Source organism: Sturnira hondurensis, unplaced genomic scaffold (genome assembly GCF_014824575.4).
Source record: "Sturnira hondurensis isolate 20B ecotype Veracruz unplaced genomic scaffold, ASM1482457v3 Scaffold0004338, whole genome shotgun sequence".
Classification (NCBI taxonomy): domain Eukaryota; kingdom Metazoa; phylum Chordata; class Mammalia; order Chiroptera; family Phyllostomidae; genus Sturnira; species Sturnira hondurensis.
This window is the reverse complement of record NW_028076969.1, coordinates 4,687,220-4,715,026: the sequence shown is the minus strand read 5'-3', so window position 1 is coordinate 4,715,026 and position 27,807 is coordinate 4,687,220. Positions and strand designations below refer to the sequence as shown.

The following is a 27,807-nucleotide window of genomic DNA, read 5'->3' as shown; positions in this document are numbered from 1 at the left end:
TCCACAATAAAAGAAAGCTGTGCTAAGCTGTTTCAAAAACACAAAGCAAAAATGGTATCCTCTTATACATTTTCACTGGTAAAATTTCAAAACTGTTTTTTGTATTAAGGGATAGATTTCTTGAAAGAGTTAGGGACCTGTCTACCTTTTGTGCTGGAGCTAATTTGAGCCTTTCTGCATTTCTGCTTTTGTTCTGTGAGGTAGAGCTTCTCTTTAGATCACGGCACTCACATTGTAAGCATCTTCTGGGAGAAATGATGCCATCCTCTGGCCACTCCCCCACTCTGTGGGCATCCCTAGGGTCCGCAGTTTCTCTCCCTGTTACCCAAGTTGCCTATCCCACTTCTAGTAGTCTAACAGTTTAAAAACAAGCAAAAAACTATTGGCAACGGGCTTACATATCCTCCTGTGACCCCAGTGTAGGGGGCATAGAAAGTTCCCCCAACCCCTGAGAGAACAAGAGCCAGAGTGGCCAGCAGAGTCACACACAGACAGTGTGGGGCACCAGAGCCCACGGCCTCCCAGGATCAGACGGCGCTTAAGCCTGAGTTGCCTGGAAAGATCTTGGGAGGGCAGGGGATTTCCCTGTAGGGAAAAAAGGAAGATGTGCCTCACTTGTCTAAACTACAGTGTTCACAGTGCTGGGTCATAAAAAGGATCTGAAGAGAGACTGTAGGGTTTTATGTCTATAAAGCTTTGTGTCTAATTGTCAGATGCGCTTTGTCATTGTTTTAAAATTATTGCTTATTAAAGAGGTTTAAAATGTATTTATTTAAGTATATATTTTATCTTAAATCTTTGTTATATGTAATAAAGTACATAACTATATATAATAAAATATAACTATATAATTAAAATATATAAAGTATTTAAAACTCTAATAAACCATTTATACATATGTGTATATAGGTATTTTTGTGTGTTTGTGTGTGTGTGTATATATATATATATATATATATATATATATATATGCCTTTATATATATATAAATTTGTATTTGTATAATTGGTTAACAGGTGTAATTGCTTTCCTTTCCTTGGAGACCTGTGTGAGAGTGCTCGGAGCAGTGACTGCCATCTGGTGGCAAGCCAGAATCATCACTTTGTGGTTACTAAGATGCCCAGTCCTGACTCGCATAATACATACAGGCAACAGGGGACCAGGAGAGCCTGGAGGGTAGATGATAACGGAGCTCAATGAAATAACCGTTCGCTTCCACCTGAATGCATTGTTCGTCTCAGATTTTCAGCCAGGAACCATCTCCAAAATGGCACCTGTGAAGAAAAGATTTGAGGTTCTCTTAACTTTTAGTCAAAGATCTGCTGGTTACCTACCAGCGGGTACCCAAGACTGAAGGAGTGCACAGCAAGAAGGGCCTGTGATGACATGGAGCCTGAAATAAACTGCTCTGAATTGTGTGACAGTTTCCCTGCTCAGGAGCTGGATCGGAGACCCATTCATGATCTTTGCAAGACAACAATTGTAAGTAAGCAGCTGTGGGTGTCAGGGCTGCTCCAAAGTACATGTTAGGGGCGGGGGAGGAGTAGGAGGAGGAAATGCTTGTGGAGGACAGGTACTTCCAGGCTTTGGCAATGATGGGGGCAGTTCACGTTTGATCTATAGGAGAGCCTTCGTTCCTAACAGCTTCTCTCTCTTCTGTTCTTAGACCTCTTCCCACTACAGCAGTAAGACGATTTCTTCGTTATCTCCTGTCCTCTTGGGTATTGTGTGGACTTTACTGAGCTGTGGACTTCTTCTGGTAGTCTTCTTTCTTGGCTTCACAATTCGCTGCAGAAAGAACAGGTAAGCAGCCCCATGCCTAGTTTCTCGTCTCCCATAGCTGGAATCATGAAACGCAGAGTGTTAGGGTCATTTCGTCACTATAAGCAGCTGGCTGGGATCCATAATCTGTAAAGCTTGTCTCCTACTGTGGCATCGAGTTATGTAAAGAATTCTCTGCTAAGTGGTCCTGGCCTTAGAGTACAGTTCCCTCTTGAGAAGGAGAAAGACCTAGCTCCGGGTTATACTACCTACTACAAGGATGCCCCGCAAAAGAGAGGGAAGGGTCTCTCCTCATAAAGGAGTGTATAATCCTTCTAAGAAGATGAGGTATTTATATTAAAAACAGCATATGTACAGAAATCTTCCAAAGTAACACTAAAGTTTATGGCGGCACAATTGGAACCAGTCTGGGTGGGCTAAGGTTTCTACACAATAGGGAAGCCCTGCTACCTGGCTGTTCTGCTAGATAATTCTGACTGGGTGGGAAGTCACTGGCTCATCGGGGTAAGTATCTATGGCTTCTGGGTCTGACAAAAGAAACAAATGATGACTCTCTTCTGAAGGGACTCGCAGAATCTTGCCTTCACTGCTATTTGATCCTTCCCTCAGGGACCATTCCATCTCTTCACTCCAACACTCTGCCCCAGCTGCCCCAGCTTGCCTCCAGCCCTCTCTCCCTGCCCCACAGCTGTTTTTTTTCTGGATAGAGCCCACATCAGATTTCACCAACTCCCTCAGAGAAGCCAAACTTGTCTGGCCCCACTCCAGCCCTGCACTTGGTGGTGATCAAGGGTATCAGGTTCCATTACCTGGTTTTGGCATTCGGATGAGGATCAGTCTATTGAATTTGTCTAGCAGGCATTTGGGGGTGCCATTGGCAGTTTGAGGCATGGAGGACATGGTATTGTTAAGCAGCAGTGACTTGATCTGCTGGGCCACCCTCTAGGTGGCAGTGATATGTGGCACTCTGTCCTGCGTATACTCCTAAACCTGCTCCAGTCACTTTTATTCTCTTCCTCACATAGACTAAACCCACTCTTATCTCAAAGCCCCTACTATTCCTGACAGTCTTCTCCAGATCTTTCCAGGACTAGTTGCTTCTCATCGTATATGTCTTGGCTCAAATGTCACCTCTTCAGAGAAGCCTTCCCTGATCTTCTTATCTAATGTAGCCTCTCTGACCCCTGGCCACCCGGCCACCACATCTCATTCCATTCCCCATCACTGTTTCATTTTCTTCATAGCAAGTATAACTCTCTGATATTACCATATCTATTGATTCACCTTTTCATTGTCTGTATCTCCCACCAAATTCTGAAGACTATGAATATAGGGACCTTGTCTGGGTGTTCACCACTGTTTCCAACATATAGAACAGACTGCGGGATATAATAAGTACATAGTAAATATGTTATCAGGAATTCTGGGAGGAAAGAGATTTTAATCCTTTGGTGGCTGCTGCCAGGAAAACAACTAGGGCTCTGGCTGCTGCGGCTTAGTTGGTTGGAGCATCATCCCCTAAACCAAAGGTTACAGGTTTGATCCCCAGTTGGGGTGCATGTGGAGACAACCAATCAATGTTTCTCTGTTTTTCTCTCCCTCTCTCTTCCTTCTCTAAAAGCAATAAAAAAAATGTCCTCAGGTGGGGATAAAAAAATCTTAAAAGGAAAAGGACTAGGAAAATCACACATTTCAAGGTTAGAGAGTAATGAAGTACAGTCTTTTTAGCTGCAACACACTTCTAAATGCAAATTAATACCCGATTGGCAGATAAGAAAACAATATTATTGATTCATATGTAATTTTCCCCCAGAAAGCCAATGGTGTAAAGAATTCAGGAACAAGCTTTCTTGTGGTTAAAAAAGGAAGCCTTAGGCTAAGAATACAATGGCACTGCCTTCTGTTACAACAAATAGCAGCTGGTTTAATGGCTTCAAAAACTGGTGTCCTTCCTACAACATGAAGCTACCTGGTGAAGCTGTAGGAATAGATTCAGAAGCAGAAAAGATATTTCCCTTGTTCCCTTCCAATTATTTTAAAATAATTGATTGTTAAGGAAAGCACAGATCCAGAGCAGATTTTGATGGTAATGTTATTTATGGGAGTCAAATACCCTCAGGGACCTATATTTTGCAGATTTGAGACTACAAAAATCAGCTATTATCCTGGGTACAAATGATAGTGAACATTTACTGAGTGTGAGTATTTTAATGGGGATAATTATTATTTGTATTAGTATTCTGGTTACAAAGTTAAGTATATTTCAAAGTTTATAGGCCATACTATTTTTTCCAAAACACATTATTTTTATACATAATTTTGTAGAGTACAAGGTTTTAAAATCATTTATAATTCTGTTAAAATAGGAACACTTGTAATTAGTATTGTAGTAGAATAACTATATTTGCTGTCTCACTTGCAGTGGGAGCATGACTTGGCATGAAGAATAAAATATTAAGAAGCCCTGTGAATAAAAACACATTTTGCAATTAACTAGCTTACAAGCTCAGATTAGGAAAGATAAGATAAGCCAGTTTCAAAAGTGCTTTCTTAAATAATAAAATTTGTGCAAAGGTGCATCGCAATTAGATGTTTCATTTCATTCTGATGTTTCTGTGGTCTCTAAATTTGTGGTTCTGTCTGTGTATGCATGCACACACACATATGTGCCAGAGGAAAGAAAAACATTTTACATGCAACCTTCTGATCTGGAGTCAGATGTGCTTCTATTGCACCACTGAAAAATATTTTAATAAAACTAAATGATAAAGTAATGTTTGAGTTTAGTTGCATATATTGCACTTTTGATACAATTTTTAAAAGGAATCTACAAGATAAAATCAGTAAAGATATAGAAGACCTGAATAACACTATGAACCAACTTGACCTAATTGACATTTATATAATCCTACACCAACACCTGTAGAATACAGATTCTTTTCAAGTATACATGGAATATTCACCAAGGTAGATCATATTCTGGGACATGGAAAAATTCTCATTCAATTTAAAAGGTGCACATCATACAGACTAAGTTCTCTGACTATAATGGAGTTAAATTAGAAATCCGTAATGGAAGGATCTCTAGAAAATACTGAAATATCTGGAAACTAGATAGAACACTTTAAAATAGTGCATGGTCAAGGAGTAAATCAAAAGAGAAACTATAAAGTATTTTCAACTGAATGAAAATAAAAATACAACATATCAAAATTTGTTGGATACTATTAACACAGTACTTGGTGGCAGAGGTTTGGGGAGCACAGATTAAAGCACCAAACTCCGTATTAGAAAAGAAGAAAGATCTGCTTTACAAAACAGAAAAAAAAAGCAAATAATCTCCAAAGTAAGCAGAGGAAAGAAAATAATAAAGATCAGAGTAGAAGTTGATAAAATAGAAAACAGGAAAACACAGTGAAACCAAAGCTCTTTATGAAAATTGATAAAACTGACCAACCTGTAGCTCAAGCGATCAAGAAAAAAAAGAAAGAAAGAAGATATAATTACCCGAATAAGAAAGGGAGAAGTGACCTCACCTAAGGTTCCACAAGTATTAAAGGATAATAAGATAATGTTAAGAGCAACTATCATAGGCAGTCTCTAAGATGCTTTTCACTGATTTCTTCCTCCTGATAGTTACCTTTTGTGAAATCCTCTCTCACTGAGTATAGGTTGAACTCACTGACTTGCTTATAAATAAGGTGTCACTTTTGGGATGAGGTTACAAAGACTATGGCTTTCCTCTTGGATCTGCTTCACTCTTTCAGTCACTTACTCTAAGGGAAGACACCTGCCATGTTGTGAGCTGCCCTTGGCAAGGAACTGATGTGTCCAGTCTGCAGCCAGCAAGGACCTGAGGCTTAATAACAGCATGTCAGTGAGCTTGAAAATAGATTTTCTGAGTCTTGTTAACAGCCACGTGAATGAGCTTGGAAGCAGATTTCCCCCAGATTTCCTTGAAGGAGGGCATCCATAGCCGACCTGTTGACTGCATTCTTGTGAGAGACCCTGCACCAGAGGCACCCAGCTGATCTGTGCCTGTATAGTTGCAGTTTTGCTCAAACCCTTGTAAAACACTGAAAATAATGGAGCATTTGCCAACTCATGAAAACATGAGAACCCGACAACGACAACAACAACCCCAGTAAGCCAAGATCCCTCTTGAACATAATAATTTTGAACAAAATTCTAAACAAATTTTTAGTAAATTGAGTCCAGCCAAATATCAAAAGGATAATGCACCAACAAAGGAATGCAAGGCTGGCTTAATATTCAAAGATTAATCAATGTAATTCACCATATTTACCAACTTAAAAAAATCATGTGATCATCTTAAGAGAAAAAGCAAATTGCATGATTTAACATCCATTCCTGATAAAATAGCAACAAACTTGGAATAGAACTTCTTGAACCTAACAAAATGCATTTATGAAAAACCTGTAGCTAACACCATTTTTAATGATACAAGACTGATTACTTTCCCGTTAAGATCAGAACGAAGACGAGATGTCTGCTCTCACCACTTTTATTCAACATTAGAGATTATACCAAAATATATAAAGAATTCACATGACTACACTCCAGGAAGACAGACTATCCAATGAAAAAATGGGCAAAGGACTTGAACAGACACTTCTTCAAAGAGGACATACAGAGAGCCCAGAGACATATGAAAGGATGCTCAGCATCACTAGCCATCAGAGAGATGCAAATTTAAAAACACAATGAGATACCACTTCATACCAGTCAGAGTGGCCATCATAACCAAATCAACAAACAACAAGTGCTGGAGAGATTTTGAAGAAAAGGGAACCCTAGTACATTGTTGGTAGGAATGCAGACTGGTGCAGCCACTGTGACAAACAGTATGGAATTTTCTCAGAAAACTAAACATGGAACTGCCTTTTGACCCAGCAATTCCACTGCTGGAATTATACGCTAAGAATCCTGAAACAGCAATTCAAAAGAACCTATTCACCCCAATGTTCATAGCAGCACAATTTATAATAGCCAAGTGCTGGAAGCAGCCTAGGTACCCATCAGTAAATGAGTGGATAAAAAGACTGTGGTACATTTACACAATGGAATACTACACAGCAGAAAGAAAGAAGGAACTCCTACCCTTCACAACAGCATGTATGGACCTGGAGAGTTCCATGCTAAATGAAATAAGCCAGGCGGTGAGGGACAAATACCATATGATCTCACCTGTAAGTGGAACCTAATCAAAAAAGCAAACTAGCAAGCAAAATACAGAGGCATTGAAATAAAGAACAAACTGATAGTAACCAGAGGGGAGAGGGGAGGGAAATAATGGGGGGAAGAAGGGGAAGGGTCATCAGAGAACATGTATAAAGGACCTATGGACAAAGCCAAAGAGGGGTACAACTGAGGGTTGGAGGTGGGGGCTGGTGGGATGGGGGAAAGTGGTGGTGGGAAAATGGAGACAACTGTATTTGAACAACAATTTTAAAAATGATTTCAAAAAAACCATTGGAGATTATGCCAATGCAATAAGATAAGAAAGAGAAGCAGAAGGTACCCAGTTTAGAAAGAAAAAATTAAAATGACTTTACCCTCAGGTGCCTTGATTGTCTATGTAGAAAATCCAATGTAAGCTGTTTCTTTTAAAACTGTGAGAACTAATAAACAAGTTTATCAAGGTTGTAGGATACAAGATCAATGTACAAAACTCAACCACTGAAAAGTAAAATTAGAAAGCAATACTATTTATAGTAGCATCAAACATATGAACTATTTAGGAATAACTAACATGCAATATAAAATACTGGCACACTGAAAACTTCAAAACATTGTTAATCTAACAAACAGTGTGAAATATCTGTATACTGGAAGCTGTAAGACATTACTAAGAGAAATTAAACATTCTAAATGAGTGGAGAAATATTGTGTTCATGGGTTGTAAGACTCAATATTGTTAATTCTCCACTAATTGATATGTAGACTAAACCAAATCACAGTCACAATCCCAGGTGCTGTTTGTAAAAATAAATTGGCAAGCTGTTTCTAAAGTTCATATGGAAATATGAAGGACCTAGAATAGCCAGAACAACTTTAAAATAGAATGAATTTGGAGGACTAGAATGATCTCATTGTAAGACTTATTACCAATCTAAAGGCAGTTTGCTATTAAGTAGAAATAGACCTATCTATCAACAAAACATAATAAAATATAGAAATAAACCTACATATATATGGGAAACTGCTTTTCAACAGAGGTGCAAAGGCCATTCGGTGGAGAAGGAACAATAGTCTTTTTCAACAAATGGTGTTGGCACAATTGGATATTCACATGAAAAATGAACTTTCCTCTACATCTTGCATCATATTCTGAAATTAACTCAAAATGGGTCATAGACCTAACTGTAAAACCTAAAAGTAAAATCTCAAAGAAAACATAAGAAAAAAATGTTGACCTTGGAATAAGCAAAGATTTCTTAGCTACAATACTAAAAGCACAAACTATAAAAGAAAATTGGTAAATTGGACATAAAATTAAAAATATCTTCTCTGGACTTCTGGCCAAGATGGACAACACATTTAAAAATAAAAAACAACCAGAACTGTCAGAAAATTGAACTGATGGAAGTCCATCAACCAAGGAGTTAAAGAAGAAACATTCATCCAGATTGGTAAGAGGGGCAGAGAGGATTTGTGGCAAGGCAGTGGTTGGTGGACCAGGTGAGGCAACAACTGGCAGAACAGGCAGTCCCACATTTACGTGTGGATAGACCAGGAGGAACAACTGGGGAGCGAAACAGACCAAGGGTTCCAGTGCAGGGAAATAAAGCCTCAAAACCTCTGACTGAAAAAACCTGTGGGGGTTGCAGCAGCAAGAGAAACTCCCAGCCTCACAGGAGAGTTCATTGGAAAGACCCACAGGGTCCTAGAACATACACAAAACCACCCACCTGGGAATCAGCACCAGAAGGGCCCAATTTACTTGTGGGTAGCAGTGGAAGTGACTGGAAGCAGGCTAAGAGCTGAGCAAGCAGTATTGTTCCCTGTTGCACCTCTCCCCCACATATCGTGCCACGACACAGCAATATGGGTTGCCCTGCTCTGGCAAATACCTAAGGCTCTGCTCCTTGCTGCGTAACAGGTGCACCAAGACAGAAAAAAAATGGCCCAAATGAAAGAACAGGTGAAAGCTTCAGAAAAAAATAGAACTAAGTGATGAAGAAATAGCCAACCTATCAGATGCACAGTTCAAAACACTGGTAATCAGGATCCTCACAGAATTGGTTGAGTATGGTTGCAAAATAGAGGAAAAAGTAAAGGCTACGCTGAGTGAAATAAAGGAAAATGTGCAGGGAACCAACAGTGATGGGAGTGAAACTGGAACTCAACTCAGTGGTTTGGACCAGAAGGAAGAAACAAACATTAAACCAGAACAGAATGAAGAATCAAGAATTCGCAAAAATGGCCATGGCTGGTGTAGCTCAGTGGATTGAGTGCAGGCTGTGAAACAAATTGGGCTGCCAATTAGATTTCCAGTCAGGGCACATGCCTGGGTCACAGGCCAGGTCCCCAGTATGGGGAACATTAGAGGCAACCACACATTTATATTTCTGTCCTTCTCTTCCCCTCTCTCTAAAAATGAATAAATAAAAATCTTAAAAAATAATTTGAAAAAATGAGGAGAGGCTAAGGAATCTCTGGGACAACTTTAAACATTCTAACATCCAAATCATAGGGGCGCCATAAGAAGAAGAGGAAGAGCAAGAAACTGAAAACTTATTTGAACAAATAATGAAGGAAAACTTCCCCAATCTGGCAAAGGAAATAGACTTCCAGGAAGTCCAGGAAGCTCAGAGTCCCAAAGAAGTTGGACCCAAGGAAGCACACACCAAAGCACATCATAATTACATTACCCAAGATTAAAGATAAGGAGAGAATCTTAAAAGCAGCAAAAGAAAAGGAGACCATTACCTACAAAGGAGTTTTCATAAGACTATCAGCTGACTTCTCAAAAGAAATTTTACAGGCTGGAAAGAAGTATTTGAAGTCATGAAAGGCAAGGACCTACATCCAAGATTACTCTATCCAGCAAAACTATTATTTAGAATGGAAGGGCAAGTAAAGTGGTTCCCAGATAAGGTCAAGTTAAAGGAGTTCATTGTCACCAAACCCTTATTATATGAAATGTCAAAGGGACTTATCTAAGAAGAAGATCAAAACTATGAACAGTAAAATGACAACAAACTCACAACTATCAACAACTGAGCCTAAAAAACAAACAACAAAAATTAACTAAACAAACAAGTAGAACAGAAGCAGAAACAGAGAAATGGAGACCACATGGAGGGTTATCAGAGGGGAAGTGGAGAGGGGAATGAGGGAAAAGCTACAGGAAATAAGTAATATAAATGGTAATTAGAAAATAGAGGGAGGTTAAGAATAGTATGGGAAATGGAGAAGCCAAAGAACTTATATGTACAACCCATAGACATGAACTAAGCAGGGGGGGGGCGGTGGAGTGCAAGTGGGAGGGGGTATGCAGGGCAGAGGGGCATAAAGGGGGAAAATAATATAACTGTAATAGCATAATCAATAAAATATACTTTAAAAAAGTCTTCCCTTCTAAAGAGAATCTTGAGAAAATAAAAAGAAAACCAGAGACTGGTAGAAAGTATACATAAATTATGTAGTTGATTAAAAAAAAAAACACCCAGAATATAAAACCCAGAACAATAATAATTCAATAATAAGAAAACAAGCAATAAAAGAATGAGTGAAAGATTTGAACACATCACCAAAGAAGATATATGGATGGCAAATAAGCATATGAAAAGAGGTTCAACACCATTTGTCACTAGGGAAATGCAAGTTAAAACCAATTAACTATGTCCTGACTGGTGTGGTTCAGTTGGTTGGCTGTTGTCAACAAAGTGAAAGGTCACTGGTTCAATTCCNATACTTTAAAAAAGTCTACCCTTCTAAAGAGAATCTTGAGAAAATAAAAAGAAAACCAGAGACTGGTAGAAAGTATACATAAATTATGTAGTTGATTAAAAAAAAAACACCCAGAATATAAAACCCAGAACAATAATAATTCAATAATAAGAAAACAAGCAATAAAAGAATGAGTGAAAGATTTGAACACATCACCAAAGAAGATATATGGATGGCAAATAAGCATATGAAAAGAGGTTCAACACCATTTGTCACTAGGGAAATGCAAGTTAAAACCAATTAACTATGTCCTGACTGGTGTGGTTCAGTTGGTTGGCTGTTGTCAACAAAGTGAAAGGTCACTGGTTCAATTCCCAGTCAAGGCACATGGCTGGGCTGCAGATTCAGTCTCCAGTCAGGACATGCAGGAGAAGCACCCAGTTGATGTTTTTCTCTCACATCAATGTTTCTCTCCCTCTCTCCCATTTTTTCCCCTCTCTCTAAAAATAAATAAATAAATAAAATAATAAAAACAAAACCATTTAACTACCACTACACACCTATTAGAGTGGCCAAAATTTTTAAAGACTGACTGAATTGAGTGTTGGCACACACTACTGGTGGAAATGCAACATGGTACAACCACTTCAGAAATTCAACATATACCTGTCATATGATGTACCATTCTGCTCTTAGGTTTTCACCCAAGCAAAATGAAATTGTATGTCTGAACAAAGACTTGTACACCAATGTTCGTAAGAATTTTATTTTAAAAGCCCATAACTCAAAATAGCACAAATATCCATCAACAGGTGAATGAATAAACAAATGGTGGTATAGCCATGTAATTGAATACTACTCATCATTAAAAGAATGAATTATTGATACTTGGAACAGCATGGTCAAATCTTAAAATAATTATGCTGAATGAAAGAAGCCAGGCAAAAAGATGATGTAATATACAATTCTAATTATACAAAATTATAGAAAATTCAGCAAATCTATTAACTAACCTGTAGTGACAGAAATCAGATCAGCAGTTGGCTGCAGATGCAGAGGCAAAAGAAGGAGGGATTATAAAAGGGCTTGTGGAAACTTTGGGGGGTGATGGATATGTTCATTACCTTGATTGTGATACTTCACAAGTGTATACATTTATCAAAATTTGTCAAATCATGACTTTACTATGTACAGTTTATTGTATGTCAGTTATACTCAATAAAGCTATTTGGAAATGCAGTCTATACACATTCTTATCTTTTTGAGAAGGCTCTCATGAGGAAATAAAGTACAATGTATCTGGTATCCTTTTCCAAAGGGCCCTACTAGGTGATCTAAAACCCAGCTGATAGCTTTGCTAGTTATTAAGGTCTAATATAATAATGTATTATTTTTTGTACATTCTTAATGCAGTTTAATGAGAGCCATAATGACTTAACTCTTGGAACAAAGCAGACCTTTTAGGCCCATAGAATTCCTTTCCTTGCGCCTCCTCTGAAGTGTGTAAAATAAGCATAATGTCAAAAGTTCTGCGTGAAGCTAAACTTGTTCAAGTAAATCACTATCTTTTATTCTGAGAGGCTACCCACTGTCCCTTGTGGTAATGATTGTAAATGGTAGTTGTTATTTATATATTGTTATTTCTCAGAATTAAAAGTGACATTCCCGCAGTAATCCCCAGTATCTGGGAAATCCAGACATTTGAGGAATAAGAGTTATGTAGGATATGAGCTTTGGCCCTACTTGTAAGTTTAACAGGTTAACCTGTTGCCATTTTATGGACGCTAGGAAAAGACATGAGACTCTTGGGTCAGAGACAAAGCACTTCATTACTCAGGGCAAAAGCAGTAGGCAGAGCCTCATGCTGGGTTTGTGCTGGTGCCCATCAAGCTCCGTGAGGATGATGGAGGGCCCAGTGGATGATGCTTGCACACACAGTGGGCTGCCATTAAAAGAGAGGAACCTGAGCCTGGAGAATTCATCATTTTTATAGTGAGTTTTAGCAAGCCTGTTTTCTGTTTGTGGGGAGCTGTTACCTTATCCCCCAAGGTTTCTCATTGGAAACACAACCGTGAGAAATGGCCTGAGTAAAGATCAGTCAGGGCCTTGCCTCTTGGCATACCAGCAAGAATGTGTGTTGCTGCTCAGGGTGCATGGCAGATTGCCTCTCCCAACCCTGGAAATTGTGCACAGAGGCACCTGCCACCTCTGCCTGTGCCCTGGGCTGGAGTGGCAGCCAGAGAACCAGGTGCTGGCACATGGCTGAAATGTGTCCATCCCTGTGGCCTCCTCCCTCTAGCACAACTTCCTAGATAGGTGGGTATGCAGGTCTTCAGGCAGCAAACATCAGAGTTGCCTGACTCCCTTCCTGCACCATGCTGTGTTTGTTCTCTCTGCCTTCAGAAAACCAACGCACTGTGAGTCCAGGTTCTCAAGCATGTTATTGTTGTACCCTTGTGAGAATTTCCCTGACTCCCCAGGTTTCGCATTATTTTCTATGATAGTAAAAGGCCTCAAAATCTCAACACTTTTGAAAAGGATTAAGCTCATCCTCGTCTTTTCTTTGTTCTTCCATTCCTTAAAGTCTTTATGTTATTATCACCTGAGTGAGGTTTATCAATATCAACAGTAAATATTTCCCAAGCTAAATACCTACTGTGCTCAGGAGACTGTGTAAAATGTGTTTTTAAGTGTTCCTCAGAGCTTCAAATGCATCACCTGGGTGGGAAAACATGAGCAAATACAAAAAGTACATTTTGTTTTTTTAAGAATAGTGTTTCAAAAATAATTTCTTGCATCAGGGGGGAGTCCCTGGGCCCCTTTCGTATTGATTGTTTCAGGTCTGTTCACTTCATGGTTTGAGTAACTGGAGCTGAAGGGAAGGTGACGAGGAAGAAAGGAAAGTAGTACTGATCTTGTTGGCTATGAGAAAGTTTGCACTCATACTGTGCCATATAAGGATTTATGGGATCTTCTCTATAATTTTTGCTTTGATGGTTATTGCCAATTGCCTGTGATAAATCCATCTATCTCTTACTGGTTCTATTTCTCTGACTGAACCCTGACTAATACACTAGGAAAATATATGCAGTATCTCTACATAGAAAATCATAAAACATTTTTGAGAGAAGTTAAAGAAGTTCTAAAAGATTAAAGGACATATTTATAGATTAGAAGACTCAATATTTTAAAGATATATTTTCTCCCCAGATTGATGTATGGATTTGATGTAATCACAGGAAAAGTTCCAACATTAAAAAAAAACAGATTTTACTTATTTATTTTTAGAGATAAGGGACGGGAAGGAGAAAGAGAAGGAGAGAAATATCCATGTGTGGTTGTCTCTCACGCAAACCCTGCTGGGGACCTGGCCTGCAACTCAAGCATGTGTCCTGACTGGGAATTGAACCAGTGAGCTTTGGGTTTGCAGGCTGGCACTCAATCCACAGAGCCACACCAGCCAGAGCTCCAGCATTTTTTTTCTGATGAACTCAACAAGCTGATTCTCAAATTTATGTAGAAATTCAAAGGGCCAAAACTGGAGAAGGTGAGGGGCTTTTCCGCTTTTGTATATTAAGATTCATTATAAAGCTAGTAATTAAGACATGCTAAGTATGCTGTTTGGGTCAAGGGATAGATAAATAGATTGATGGAACTGGATGTAGACAATCAACATACATTCAGAAATATGAGCAGTCTTTTGCTAGTTTCAGACCCCTGGCTTTTAACTGATTAACCTTTCTTATCTCTTCCTCTCATCCTCCAACCTGCTGTAATTTAATTTGGGCCATCTCACAGTTTTACTCTTGTCAGAGATATAACACCAAATAGCTTAAAATTTTAAAGATAATGTTAAGATAAAGATGTAGATCAATTGGGAAAGTTCTAGCCATGATGGAGGCGTGGGTAGAAGCCCTTCCCTTCCTTGCACAACCAGAAGGAGGATAACAACAATCTAAAATGAATAAAGAAGCAGAAGTACCAGAAAATCAAACTGCATGGAACTCCGACAACCACGGGATTAAAGAGACAGCTAACCAGACCAACCAGGCTGGTAAGACGGGTGGACAGAGAACCTGCGGGGAGGTGGTGGATGGTGCAGGCAGGGCTGACTGAATGGGAAAGTGAGACTCAGAGCTGACTGTGGACAACTGTGGAGTTTGCCATGGTGGGAGGAACTCCCAGTCTCACATGAGAGAGTTAGTTGGAAAGTGGGACCAGAGCCTAGCAGGAAAGCTGCATTGTTCCCTCTCTGGTCCCTCCCCTACAGGCAGTGCTGCAGCAGAGCAGGGAGGGTTGCCCTAAAACCCTGCCCCTTATAACTTAACAGGTGCACTGAGACAAAGAAATAGGGCCGAAATGAAAGAACAGACCAAAACTCCAGAGAGAGAGCTAAGTGATGAAGAGATAGCCAACCTATCTGATGCAGATTTTAAAGCCCTGGTAATAAAAATGCTCACAGAACTGATTGAGCTTGGTCAAAAAATGAAAGAACAAATGAAAGATACCCAAAGTGAAATAAAGCAAAATATTCAGGGAACCAACAGTGGCAGGAAGGAAACCAGGACTCAAATCAACGATTTGGAACAAAAGGAAGGAATAAACTTCCAACCGGAACAGAATGAGGAAACAAGAATTCAAAAAAAATGAAGAGAAGCTTAGGAACCTCTGGGACAACTATAAATGTTCCAGTATCTGAATTACAGGGGTGCAGAAGGAGAAGAACAAGAGCAAGAAATTAAAAACTTAAATTTGAGTAAATAATGAAAGAAAACTTCCCCATTTTTATATGGTGAAGAAAACAGACTTCCAGGAAGCCCAGAGAGTCCCAAAGAAGTTGGACCCAAAGAACACAACAAGGCACATCATCATTAAGTTACCCAAGATTAAAAATAAAGAGAGAATCTTAAAAAGCAGCAAGAGGAAAGGAGACAGTTACCTACAAAGGAGTGCCCATTATCAGCTGTGTAAAAGACACCTTGCAGTCAAGAAGTATTACAAGTCATGAAAGGCAAAAGCCTACATCCAAGATTATTCCCTCCAGCAAAGCTATTATTCAGAATGGAAGAGCAAATAAAGTGCTTCCCAGACAAGGTCAAGTTGAAGGAGTTCATCATCACCAAGCCTTTATTATATAAAATGTTAAAGAGATTTATCTCAGAAATTGAAGAACATCAAAAAATACAAACAGTAAAATGACAACAAATTCACGACTATCGACAAATAAACCTAAAAAAAGAAAAACTAAGCAAACAAGTAGAACAGAAACAGAATCAGAGAAATGGACATCAAATGGAGGGATTTCAGTGGGGAGGGTGAAAAGAGGAATGGGGGGGAAAGGTAGAGGAAAGAAGAAGCATAATTGGTAGGCATAAAATAGATGGGGAGAGCTAAAAAATGGTACAGGAAACAGAGAACTCAAAGAACTTATGTATAAAACCCATGGACATGAACTAGGGGTGGGGGGATGCTAGAGGGTTGGGGAGAGCAGGGAAGAAAGGGGATAAAGGGGAGAAATTGGGAAAACTGATAGCATAATCAATAAAATATACTTTAAAAAAAAGAAAAAAGATAAAGATGTGAAGCTGTGAGACCCTCCTGTACTCACAGTGAGTGTACAAATTGGTATAACCACTTTGAAATAAATAATTTGGCATATCTTCTAAAATAACACACCTTATGAGCCACAAATCCACTTCTAAATTATACACAGGAGACACGTATGCACATTTATACCCAGAGTTGTATAAAGTCTACCCATGGTAGCATTATTTGTAATCACCTCGAATGCCCTCCAGTAGAAGAAGGAATAAGTTAAGTCATGGTGAAGTCTTACCATGGGATACTATATAGGAAAGAAAACAACTTATAGTTACATCCAGAAACAGGGAAGAATCTCACAAAAGTCCAATTTAAAAAGCCAGCCACCAAAGAGCATCAACTATATGACTCCCCTTATATAAAGTTAAAATCAAGCATAACTAAAGTGTTGTGTTAAAAGTCAAGATACTGGTTTATCTTTATGGAGGAAGGACAGGAGGGTAATATATGAGTGGAGATTTTGAGATGTTGCAATGTCTTATTTCTTGACTGGGGTGATAGTTATATGTATATCTTCTTTGTGATAATTCACTGACCTAAATATTTATAGTTTATGCACTTAAAAATACCTTTTCTGACCCAAGATTATTTTTTAAGTCACCTTGTTAGGGACCTATAATTGTAGGAGTCATGAAAAGCAAGTGGCAATGTCTTCAGGGGACTGTTGAACATGAGGACAGTCAACTTCCAAATACCTTCTTTAAAAAAAAAAGATTTATTTATTTATTTATTTTTAAAGAGAGAGGAAAGGAGGGAGAAAGAAAGGGAGAGAAACATCAGTGCATGATTGCCTCTCACATGCCCCCTCCTGGGGATCTGGCCCACAACCCAGACATGTGCCCAGCCTGGGAATTGACTGGTGACCCTTTGGTTTGAAGGGCAGAGCCCAATCCACTGAGCCACATCAGCCAGGGCCCAAATACCTTCTTTACATAATATCAAATGTCCACATGTGTTCAACTATTTCACCCTAATAGGTTTTCTTACTTTGATCAAGTTACTACATCAAGATTTATTCTTAAATTTCCTGTTCCTTTTGCCTTCATACATGCAGCTGAGCATCAGAATTTTACTTAATTTGGATGCTAACCAGATTAGACAGTAATCTGACATTAATCAGTTTTTTGATCCTATCTGATGCCTTATTTCATTTCCATCCCACTAAGGAGTTTGTTTATGGGGAGTGGGGTGTCAGATAGTAAAACATGTCTCAGGCATTTTGAATTTTGCCATTATCAATCATAGAAGACACTATTTCTCTCTCTCCCTCTCTGTTGTGTGTGTGTGTGTGTGTGCGTGTGTGTGCGTGTGCATGTGTGTGTGCGTGTGTGTGTTGGGAGGAGGTGGTGATCAGGATGCTAATCTATGCACAGTGACCTTTGTTTCTATCTGACTGAGCAGATGTAGGAATTAATCATTGTCAGCTCCTGGATGCTGTGGCTGCAGCTGTCTCCCACTGCCTTTCTGCCCCTGATGGATTTATTCATGCATTTTGTTTGCTGGAAAACATGCCTCAGCACAAAAAAAATTGTCAAATTATAGAAGCTTATCTCTGAATATAATTTTTAGAATCATATTTTCTGCATATCTGTACGTATGTATTCTGAACTCTCTAAAAGAAGAAAAAAGGGAAAAGAAAAACAAGCTGATAATGTTTATGTAACATCTGAACCATTATTTCCCATTCTGAGAAATTTCACATTGGACCAGTGTCCTGGATTGCAAAGAGCTGACTATCTTCTAACCTCTATGCCCTTTCTCTTTTTGTAACTACACCCCCTGAACTTCCAAGTATCAGTTTAGTCCCAATTCCAGAATCCGGGCATACTTTAGTCTAGGCATAAGAAAATGTGTTCTAAACTAGAGCTAAATTCATTTTATAGCAGACCCCACTAAACCTTCAGACCATAACTAACACTTTCTGAACCTAAGCATCCCCATTACGTAGATATTCATGCAGTCTTGCCAAATCCAACCCACGGTGATACTGATCCCAGCCTGGATGGAAATCAAAGCTGCACCCTTTTGGATATTGGGAGTCAGCTCCAAAATCCAGTATAAATTTCCTGAGCCTGGTTGATCTATTCTCATTTTCCTCCCTCTCTCTATCAGGTCAGTATGCCCTGGGACAGAGGCTAGAGGGTAGCAGCCAGAACCTATTCAGAGTCTGTTCATTCCTTTCTGGTGGCCCCTGCCTGCCAAAACCCCAGCCTTTTGCTGTAGATGATATCTATGCTCGCCTGGACCTTTCCGCTACCGCCCCTTACTCACTGGGGCCTCTGCTCATTTTCTGTACTCCCTGACCCTGCTTGATTCTCACTCTCAGTTTACTCCTTAGTTGATTCTTTTCCTCCGAATGATCTGGTTTTAAACATTCTTGCATATTCAATCCCTAGATTGTCACTACTTGTCCTTACTTTCATGTTCCCAGCATCTGGTTTATGTGTCTTAATCTTAAGACTCTTCTTAGATTCCTGACTTCAAACTCTTTTGGTCTAACCTCTTCAACCACAATTTGAACCCCAACTTTGATACTCTTTCTGTTTCTCATAGTTTTACCAATCACCTTGCTAGGAAAACGCAGGTTAATCCTTCAATGTCAACTTTAGTGAGTGGGCCCATCTCCCAGAAAGAGAAGCAAGCAAACCAGCTGTCCATTTGACAGATGAATGGATAAATAAAATATATTATGTACATTCAGCTTTAAAAAGGGAGGAGATCCTGACAATATCCAGGATCTTCTTACAACATGGATGAACCTTGAGGATATTATGCTACATGAAATAAGCCATGCACAAAAATGCAAATGGGGTATGAATCCACTTATATGAAGTATCTGCCATAGAAACTCATGGAAATAGAAACCAGAACAGTGGTTGCTAGGGGCTGATGGAGAGAAAGGAAAGGGGAGTTGTTGTTTAATGGGTACAGAGCTTCAGTTAATGGTTCAGTTAATTGTTGTTTAATGAGTCTCAGTTTTGCAGGATGAAAAAGTTTTGGAGATTGGTTGAACAACAGTGTGAATATAATTAACATGACTGAACTATACACTTGAAAATGGTTAAAAAGTTGCCCTGGCCAGTGTGGCTCAGTTAGTTGGAGTATTGCAGGTTCAATACCCGCTCAGGGCACATACCCACATTGCAGGTTTGATCCCTTGTCAGGGCACACAGAAGAAAGCAACCAATCACTGTTTCTCACATCGATGACTCTCTGTCTCTCTTATTCTCTCTCTTTACCCCTTCCATTCTCTCTAAAAGCAATGGAAAAAAATGTCCTTGAGTGATGAATAAAATAATTAAAAATGGTTAACATGGTAATTTTATGTTATTTTTATATGTAATTTCATTGTATCTTACCACAATTTAAATTTTTTTCAATATTTTAAGGAGAGAGCAACAAAAACAATTAGTAGGTAACTCATTTTCATCAAATAATCTATTATGGGGCCATTTTCTTAAAACTATATTTTATTGCCTACACAATCTCTTAGGAGATAATGATCATCCTGAAATCACTGCCTGTTTTATAAAGTTGTTACTTTATTTTTCATGTCCTGAATTTGTATATCTGAACTTTTAAGTGGTATCCCATCTTTCAAGTATTCCAGAATTTCATTCTACCATACTTGAGATCTCCTAGTGATCCAATAGGTTTCTTTCCCATCCCCACTGACCTTCCCCTTTCCAGGCTGCCTTGCTTACTAGTCTGTCCTCATTCAACAGAGACCCTCCCATTCTAGTTTTCCTTCTCTAGAATTGACTTTCCTTCTGTGACCAAAGCCAGATGTTTTACTGTAGCATACTATGAGACTCTACCTTGGACTGTAGAGTCTCAAAAGAAGAGAGAGAAGGTGGCCTAGTTTTGTGTGAGATGTACAAAAATCACAGTAAAATAGGAATGTTACTGGCAAAGGGAGCTTTTCTCCAGTCTCCATGGGTAAACATTGCTCAGACATCAGATAACAGTAGGAATACACTTACTCTTTTTTTCTTTGGGATATAATTCATGTCCCATGAAATTTACCTTTTTAAAATGTACAGTTCAGTAGTCTTTAGTATATTTACAATATTGGACTACCATCACCACTGTCTAATTCCAGGAAGTTTTTATTAAAAGAAATCCCCAAAAGAAACTTCGTACCCGTTTGCAGTTTCTTCCCATTCCTCCCTTCCTCAGCCTCTGGCAGCTCCTAGTGTTCTTGCTGTCTCTATAGATTTGCCTCATCTGGTCAATACACACAAGTGGGATCATAAAATATGTGGCCCTCTGTGTCTGGTTTCATTCACTTAATGCAATAGTAGCATGATCCTCACAAGGTTCATCTATGTTGTAGTAGAAAGCCGTACTTCATTTCTTTTTATTGATGAATAATGTTCTGCTGTATGCATATTACACATTTTGTTTTTCCATTCATCAGTTAATAGGTATTCAGTTGTTTCCCCTTTTTGGCTATTAAAAATAATATATTCTGCTATGAACATTCATGTACAAGTTTTTGTATAGTCATATGTTTTTTTCTCTTGGGTATATACCTAGGAGTGGAATTGCTAAGTGCCAATATGTTTTTCTAAAGTGACTGTACCTTTTTACAATCTCACTTGCAATGTATGGGGGTTCCAGTTTTTCCACATCATTGTCACCACTTGCTATCACTTTTTATTTTAGCCAACAAAGCTGTTTTGTGGTTTTGATTTTACTCAAATCATTGTGATTTTTATTTGTATTTCCCTGATGGCTAATAATGTTAAGCATCTTTTCGTGAACATATTGGCTATTTGTGTATCTTCTCTGGAGAAATGTCTATTCAAATCCTTTGCCAATTTTTTATTGATGAATAATGTTCATCACTAAAATAATTTTAGGACCGTATAAATGTAACTACTCCTTAACAGTCAAAGAGTTGAAATTACATTTTGGCCCTTTGAAGGCAACTGCGAGGCTTTGATGTAGCCCCCGGTGAAAATGAGTTTGACACCCCTGACTTAGGAGGTAACTGTGGTTAAGTCAATAAATGGGAGTAATTGTGACACAATTGAATCCATAAGCCCAGAAAGTACATCCCGATTATTCAGTATTCAAAAGAAAACTCACAAAATGTGAATATTAACAGGGAGAAAATTGAAAGGTAGGCTTTTGAAAGTCATAGGAAGACTGGAGACACAGTGGAGAGAGAAAGACGTCTCTCAAAGAATATATAAATGCCCCAGAGGAAAGCAGAGCGCCCACGGAGCTTGTCAGCTTAGGTACAAAAGAGGAAAAAGGACTTTGAGAAGCACCTTGGAGGTGAGTTCAAAACACACAAAGGGAATATTTAAATCTATTAAAAAGAAAAAGCTAGAATGAAGGGGGGATATTTTGCCTCTGACTTTACTGAGAAAGATACCAGAATGCTCAGCACACTCAAGATGCCCCCTGTGGATGGAGCAGCAGTTATTGATCAAATAGTTTTTTCATGTTTTGCATATTTTGAGTCAGGTAGATGAACAAATACTGATTAATCACTAGAATCTGTTGGTATTCCTCTTGAGACATTGGAAGGCGTCTGGAAGGAGTGTATCTCTTGGTCATGCCTCTTTCTGAAGCTATTGCCCCAACTCTCTGGCTCCTCTTACCACCAAACGTCTTAAAACGGTGATCTTCACTAGCTACCTCTGCTTCTTGTCTCCAATTCATTATCCAACCCATGCCCTGATTCCACTGAAATGACCTTTTCCAAAGTCATTAAATCAACTGGTCCTTTTAGACTCTATCCCATTTAGTCTGAAGCCATGTAACATTTAACCATCTTCTCTGTTCCTCCTTTCTGAAATCTCTTTTCTTGACTTTACCATACACAAATGCCCTGGTTTTACCTTTCTACTTCTTACCAACAGCTTTCCCTGGCTCTTGAACTCTACCCACCCATGAAATGTCAATATCACCTTGGGTTCCAGTCTTGATTCACATCTTACACTATACCCCTCATCTGGTATCTACCCCTCCCCATGGCATATCCCCAAGCCCCGCCTCCCTGAAGTCCCATTTCCTGACTTCATAGTTGATATTGTCAGATGGATGTTCCTCAGTCAATTCAGATTCAGGGACCAAAAACCAGAGTCATACCTTACCCTGATCCCTGATCTCCCTCTATTTCTGTGTCTTTCCTGGCTCAGTTAATAACACTGCCATCCATCTATTCCTTATTTGTCTCCCTACACATCCAGTTAGTCACCAAGTTTTAGGTATTAAACTTCTGAAATATCTCAGGTCTGTCTCCTATTGTCCCTCTCCATCACCCTGATCTATCGTTTATCTGAATAATTACAGTAGCCCTCTAACTGGTCTTTTCCATTTCTAATTAAGCTACTGCCCACTTGCCAGCATTGTTTTCAAACATAGATTTGGTTTTTCAACATGAGCTTCTACTGCCTACACAACTCCTTAGGTAAGTGTTTAAGATCTTTGTAGTCTGGTCTTCATCTACAGTTTCTGCTTGTTCCCTTAAATTAAGTTGAGCTCTCATCATGCAAGATAATAGCCATTCCTCAAGTATACCATGCACTTGCATCACCATGCCTTTGTTCACACTTTCCTGTTACACAGCTCTCCTCATTTTTCACCTGGCAAACTCATATTCATCCTCTAAAACAGTCTTATGCAGCAAAATATGGTCCCTGGACCAGCAGCTTCAGTAGCATCTGGGAACTTGGTAGAAATAAAAATTCTCAGAGCCCTACCCTAGACTCTGCTGAATCCAAAGCAAGGGGATGATGACCAGATTTTATTTTAATAAGCTCTTTAAGGGATTCTTATCAATTCCAAAATTTAAGAGCTGCTGTCCCGAGGCACAGTTCCTTTATCAATGCTAATGGCACTTTCCATATACTTATGTTACTTACTATATATGTACCTATTCAGTCTTTCATATTATTTTATAATCATATTTAACTATTTATGTATTATTCTCCTGTGCTACATATTGAGTTATCAATGTCAAATACAATACCTTTGTGTATTTTCTAGCACCTGCCAGTGTCTGGCACATAGGAGATGCTTGGTAAGAACTTGGAGCTTAGCCCTGACCAGGTAGCTTAGCTAGCAGAGCATCATCCTAATGTGCCAAGGTTGTGGGTTCAAGACCCAGTCAGGGCACATACAAGAATCAACAAATGAATGCATAAATGAGTGGAACAACAAATCGATTGTTCCCCCCACCCTCAAAATTAGTAAATGAATTTAAAAACAGAATTCAGAATCTAAAACATACTCCACTCCCCTCCAGGATCTGGTCTAGTCCAAGTGCATGCAGACAAACATGAAGGGCTGATAATCAGATGACAGCCAAGGTTTTTTTTCTTAAAGATAGATGTGTGCCGCATGAGCCAAAAACACACACCCTGACCATACCTAGTGTCAGCAAGGTGCAGAGAAACTGGATCTCTTATACTTTGCTGGTGGGTATGTGAAATGTTACTGCTGCCATGGAAAACAGTTGGCAGCTTTGTACAAAATAAAAAGTACACTCATTGTGTAATCCAGCAATTACACTCATGGGTGTTTGCCCTAGAGAAATGAAAACTGTGTTTACACAGAAACGTGTGTATAAATACAGCAGCTTTATTTGTAACAAAACTAAAACAACTCGAACCTCCTTCAACAGACGAATGAATAACAAACGATGGTATATCCATTCAATGGAACACTACCTGACAATAAAAAGGAACACGCTTTTAATACATGCAGCCACTTGAATTGATCTCAAGGGCCTTATGCCGAGTGAAAGAAAAAGTCAATCTCGAGAATTTACGCATTGTCCGATTCTATTTATATTGAACTCTCAAGAGACAAATTTACAGTGATGAATAGATCAGAGGTTGCCAGGGATTACAGTCAAGGGAAAGTGTGGCTGTAAAGGGGTAGTTTGAGGGAGGTCTTGTTAAGTTTGCATGATGGAGCAGTTCAGTGTCCTGATTATGGTGGTAGTTACTGTACATGTGATAAATTTCATAGAACTACACATACACAAAGTACATGTAAAAACGGGTGAAATTGGAAGAGTGGTGTATAGTTTAGTTAATAGTATTGTGCCAGTGTCAATTTCCAGGTTTTGATGATGTACTTTAGTTATGTAAGATGTTATTTTTGGAGAAAGCTGGGTGAAGAGTACACAGACACTCTGTTCTATTTGGCAACTCCTTGCGAGCTTTAAATGATTTCAAAATAAAAAGTTTTTTGAGAAAAAAAGAAGCACCGAATTTTCTGGTGAAAGCTAGATTAGAAAGCACTGCTTGATATAATGCTGAAACAGGGCCCAGGAAGTGGAGGAGCAATCCCTGCCTGGTGGAGGTGGGAAAGGAAGAAAGAGGAGTGGAGACTCTTGCCTTGGGGACCATCTGGTAAACCTCAGCCCAGGCCTGTCAGCCTCCCTCCAGTCCCACTGCTCACTCCTGCTCACTTAGGGGTGGAGAGAGTCGTGGGGTGAAGCGGAAGGTGAAAGCCTTTCCTCAATAGGCCCAAGTGGGAAAATGGAGAGAGGGATGAGGGCTCACCTTAACAGTGTTCACAAAAGGTTAAGTGTGTGAACAGCGGAAGATTAAATGGCATAAGCACTCGGGCTCTGGAATCCAGCTCCACCTCAGATCCCAGCTCTGGCATCACCAGTCATGTGATGCCATCCCTGGGTTGAACTTTGCTGAATCCCATTTCCTTATTTAAAAATAGGGCTAATGACACTACTTATCTCAGAATGCTGTGAAGACTACATTAGATAGTGTGTCTAGGCTTAGCAACTGCCTAGCACATATTAGGTATATAATCAATGTTGGCTACTCTTTTAATATTATTTCCTATCATGACTGATATTCTAAGAAATAGAGAAAACATAGAATCATCTATAATATGTAATTTCTGATGACTCAAAAATGTTTCAGGGTCCTTCAGTATTTGAACTCTTCATAAAATTAGCACTTACTTCTATATGTATAAATACAGATAGTTTAACTTAAAATTGATAGCTGTTACTTTCTATAATAGGCCTCTTATGGGCTTTCACTTAGGATACATATCTCTAGCCTTAATAGCACCCAGGAGGACAAATCTTATTTTCCACACTTTCAGTTGAAAAGTGCCTCAGCAAGTCACCCACCATACGCAGCTAGTAAATTCAGTCTGATTTCAAAGCCCATGCTTTTTCCACTGCATCATGTTACCTCAGCATTAATCCATGAAAGCTGCTTAAACACATACAAAGAGATTATCTAACAGTTGTTCCTTTCACATCAGATTACAGGACAGAACACACAACTCCTGTCACAGCCTAGGACAGACATTTCCAGGCCATTGCTGGGGCCAGGACTTGGAGCTACCAGGCAATGATGGAAACTGAGAGCCCAAAGCTATGTAGCAAGAATTTAGTCTGGAGTTCCAGCCAGTAAGTAAAGCTTGGAGTCAGAATGAGAACCCTGCTAAGGTCCGAGGTCCAAGCCAAAGATCAGAATTGGCAGAAAGAGACAGCCCAGCAGCAGCACTCTCTCAGGACTTCCTCTCTGTCCCCTCTTGATGATAAATGCCAGCTAAATGAGGTCTTTGAGGAGACTCAGTTGAGGGGTGTGTTGCAACTCTTCGAGGCCAGGGAGGTCCATGGTATTCAGGCAGATGGAAAAATACTCATGGAGCCATTGGGCTGTCTGGCATACCTTTATTCGTGGGTGGGTGAGCCATGCACGCTGCAAGCTGCGTGTCTCTCTGCATTTCTCTGTGTGGCACACATTGTGGCCCTTTGTCCCCAGCAGGGAGTCCCTGCCTGCTTAAGTACTAGAAGGGAACAAAGCCAGAAAAATGCCAGAACATAACATAACATAATTCCTCACATGCAAGTTCACTTCATGTTATGGGAACAGTTTTTCGGACCCAGTCTCAAGGCTATGAAAACACTACTTATCGGGCCCTTTCAAGGCTATGGGAAAACTGCTTCCCTTAGTTACCCAGACGGCTGGATGAGGAAGCTAGACTGACTCCACTTACCCTACAAGGGGGCAAGTGAAAACACTTGGCCTCCCAGCATTACTGCTGGACAGTAGAAACCAGTGTCGGGAAGGTCCCTTGTAGAAGCCTGTTGGTCAGGAGACACTGGGTCCCAGGTGGCTGATAAATAGGGGGAGTGAAAGAACACTGGAGGGAACCAGGAGTTGGGACATCTAGATAAGCTGTCCCAATGTGGTACCTACATGACTATAAAACTGTATGTAGGTCCCTCATCTTAAAATGAGAGGGTCAGTCCGGATCACTGGTATAAGCTATGTTCCTTAGAACCCTAAGACTCAAATCATGCCCTAGGCAATGCACAGGAACAGGGTGATGGGGAGCAAGCAGGTCCTGCCTTTCTAGTAGTCGCCCTTTTATCTCTTCTAAGTCCTGGACCTCTAAGAGCCTTCTGAGTCTAATGATTTATCCAGGAGAGCAAATGTTTCATCAGTTTCCACTAGGTTCAGGGCCCTGTAGAAGGTGCTGAATGGGACACAGCTATGGAAAACCCAGTCCCCACAGCAGGAATTCCCAGATTCTAACCCAGTGGTGACTGATCCAGCAGCTATGGTTGTTCAGGATTCCTGTCAAATTCACCACGGCCCAAAGTCCTCCTGCCGAAAACCTGAGGAAGAGAAAGAAGACTAGAAAGGAAACCTCCCCACTATGTTTCTCAGGCAGGCGAATCTTTCGTCCCTCAGAGAGATGAATTTACATGTCACCTGGTGGACCATGATGTTCTGCTTCACAGCAGACTCCCTGTCATTGGATGTTTCATGTAGCCAATTGTGGTTGTGCTCTGTGCTCTACTTAAAATCAGGGCATCTGCTCTGCCCTTTGGGGAGTGCGACAAGTCTCCTGCTGGGAAGTGCTCAAGGCCTGCTCCCCCACTGAGGGAGGAAGGAAGTTGAAACCACCAGTTCATAAATTACAATGCTGCTCACACTCTAGGGTCTGAGTTTATATGAGGGAAGAGGATTTTTTTTTGTTTCTAATGCCACCCCCCCCCCAGCATTTAAAAACACATTTAAAATATATTACAATCACATGTAACATAATAAAAAATACATTTGGAAACTAATTTCTTTAAAAAATTGGTGTGGAATGCGGCCATAATACACCCAATAAAGCCATACAAACTTCCTTCTACTAAGTGCACCCTTTGGATCTTTTTTTCTTCTCATCACCAGCTTGTCTTGAACCTGTCAGTGTGCTTTGTCACTACTGTGCTCAGCCTGAGCTGGGATAATGAAGCAATGGCATTGGTATCACACCTAAATTTCCACATTTCAGCTTTAAAAACATGTGCAAGGATGGATTTGTAAATTGCACATTGGGTCTATTCACAGTTCAGGAGAGTTCTGTATTCTGAAATTTGTACGATGGAAGTTTATACGCATATTCACATATAAACACGTGTAATAAACCTACATTCTTATACCTAGATTTTGTTGAATGGCCCAGTGAACACTGAGAAAACAACTGCTTATAGCATATTAAAAT

At 39.7% G+C, this 27,807-nt stretch overlaps 1 protein-coding gene across 1 annotated transcript in view; it reads left to right on the top strand.

Annotated features, from left to right (window-relative positions):
* Nucleotides 1-27,807, top strand: part of GPR156 (G protein-coupled receptor 156) — a 96,802-nt gene that overhangs the window by 33,901 nt on the left and 35,094 nt on the right. The window contains exons 2-3 of the mRNA XM_037045582.1: nucleotides 1,242-1,482; nucleotides 1,667-1,803. Coding sequence (XP_036901477.1) covers nucleotides 1,387-1,482; nucleotides 1,667-1,803 — 233 coding nt within the window. The 5' untranslated portion in view covers nucleotides 1,242-1,386. The remainder of the gene's footprint in view (nucleotides 1-1,241; nucleotides 1,483-1,666; nucleotides 1,804-27,807) is intronic.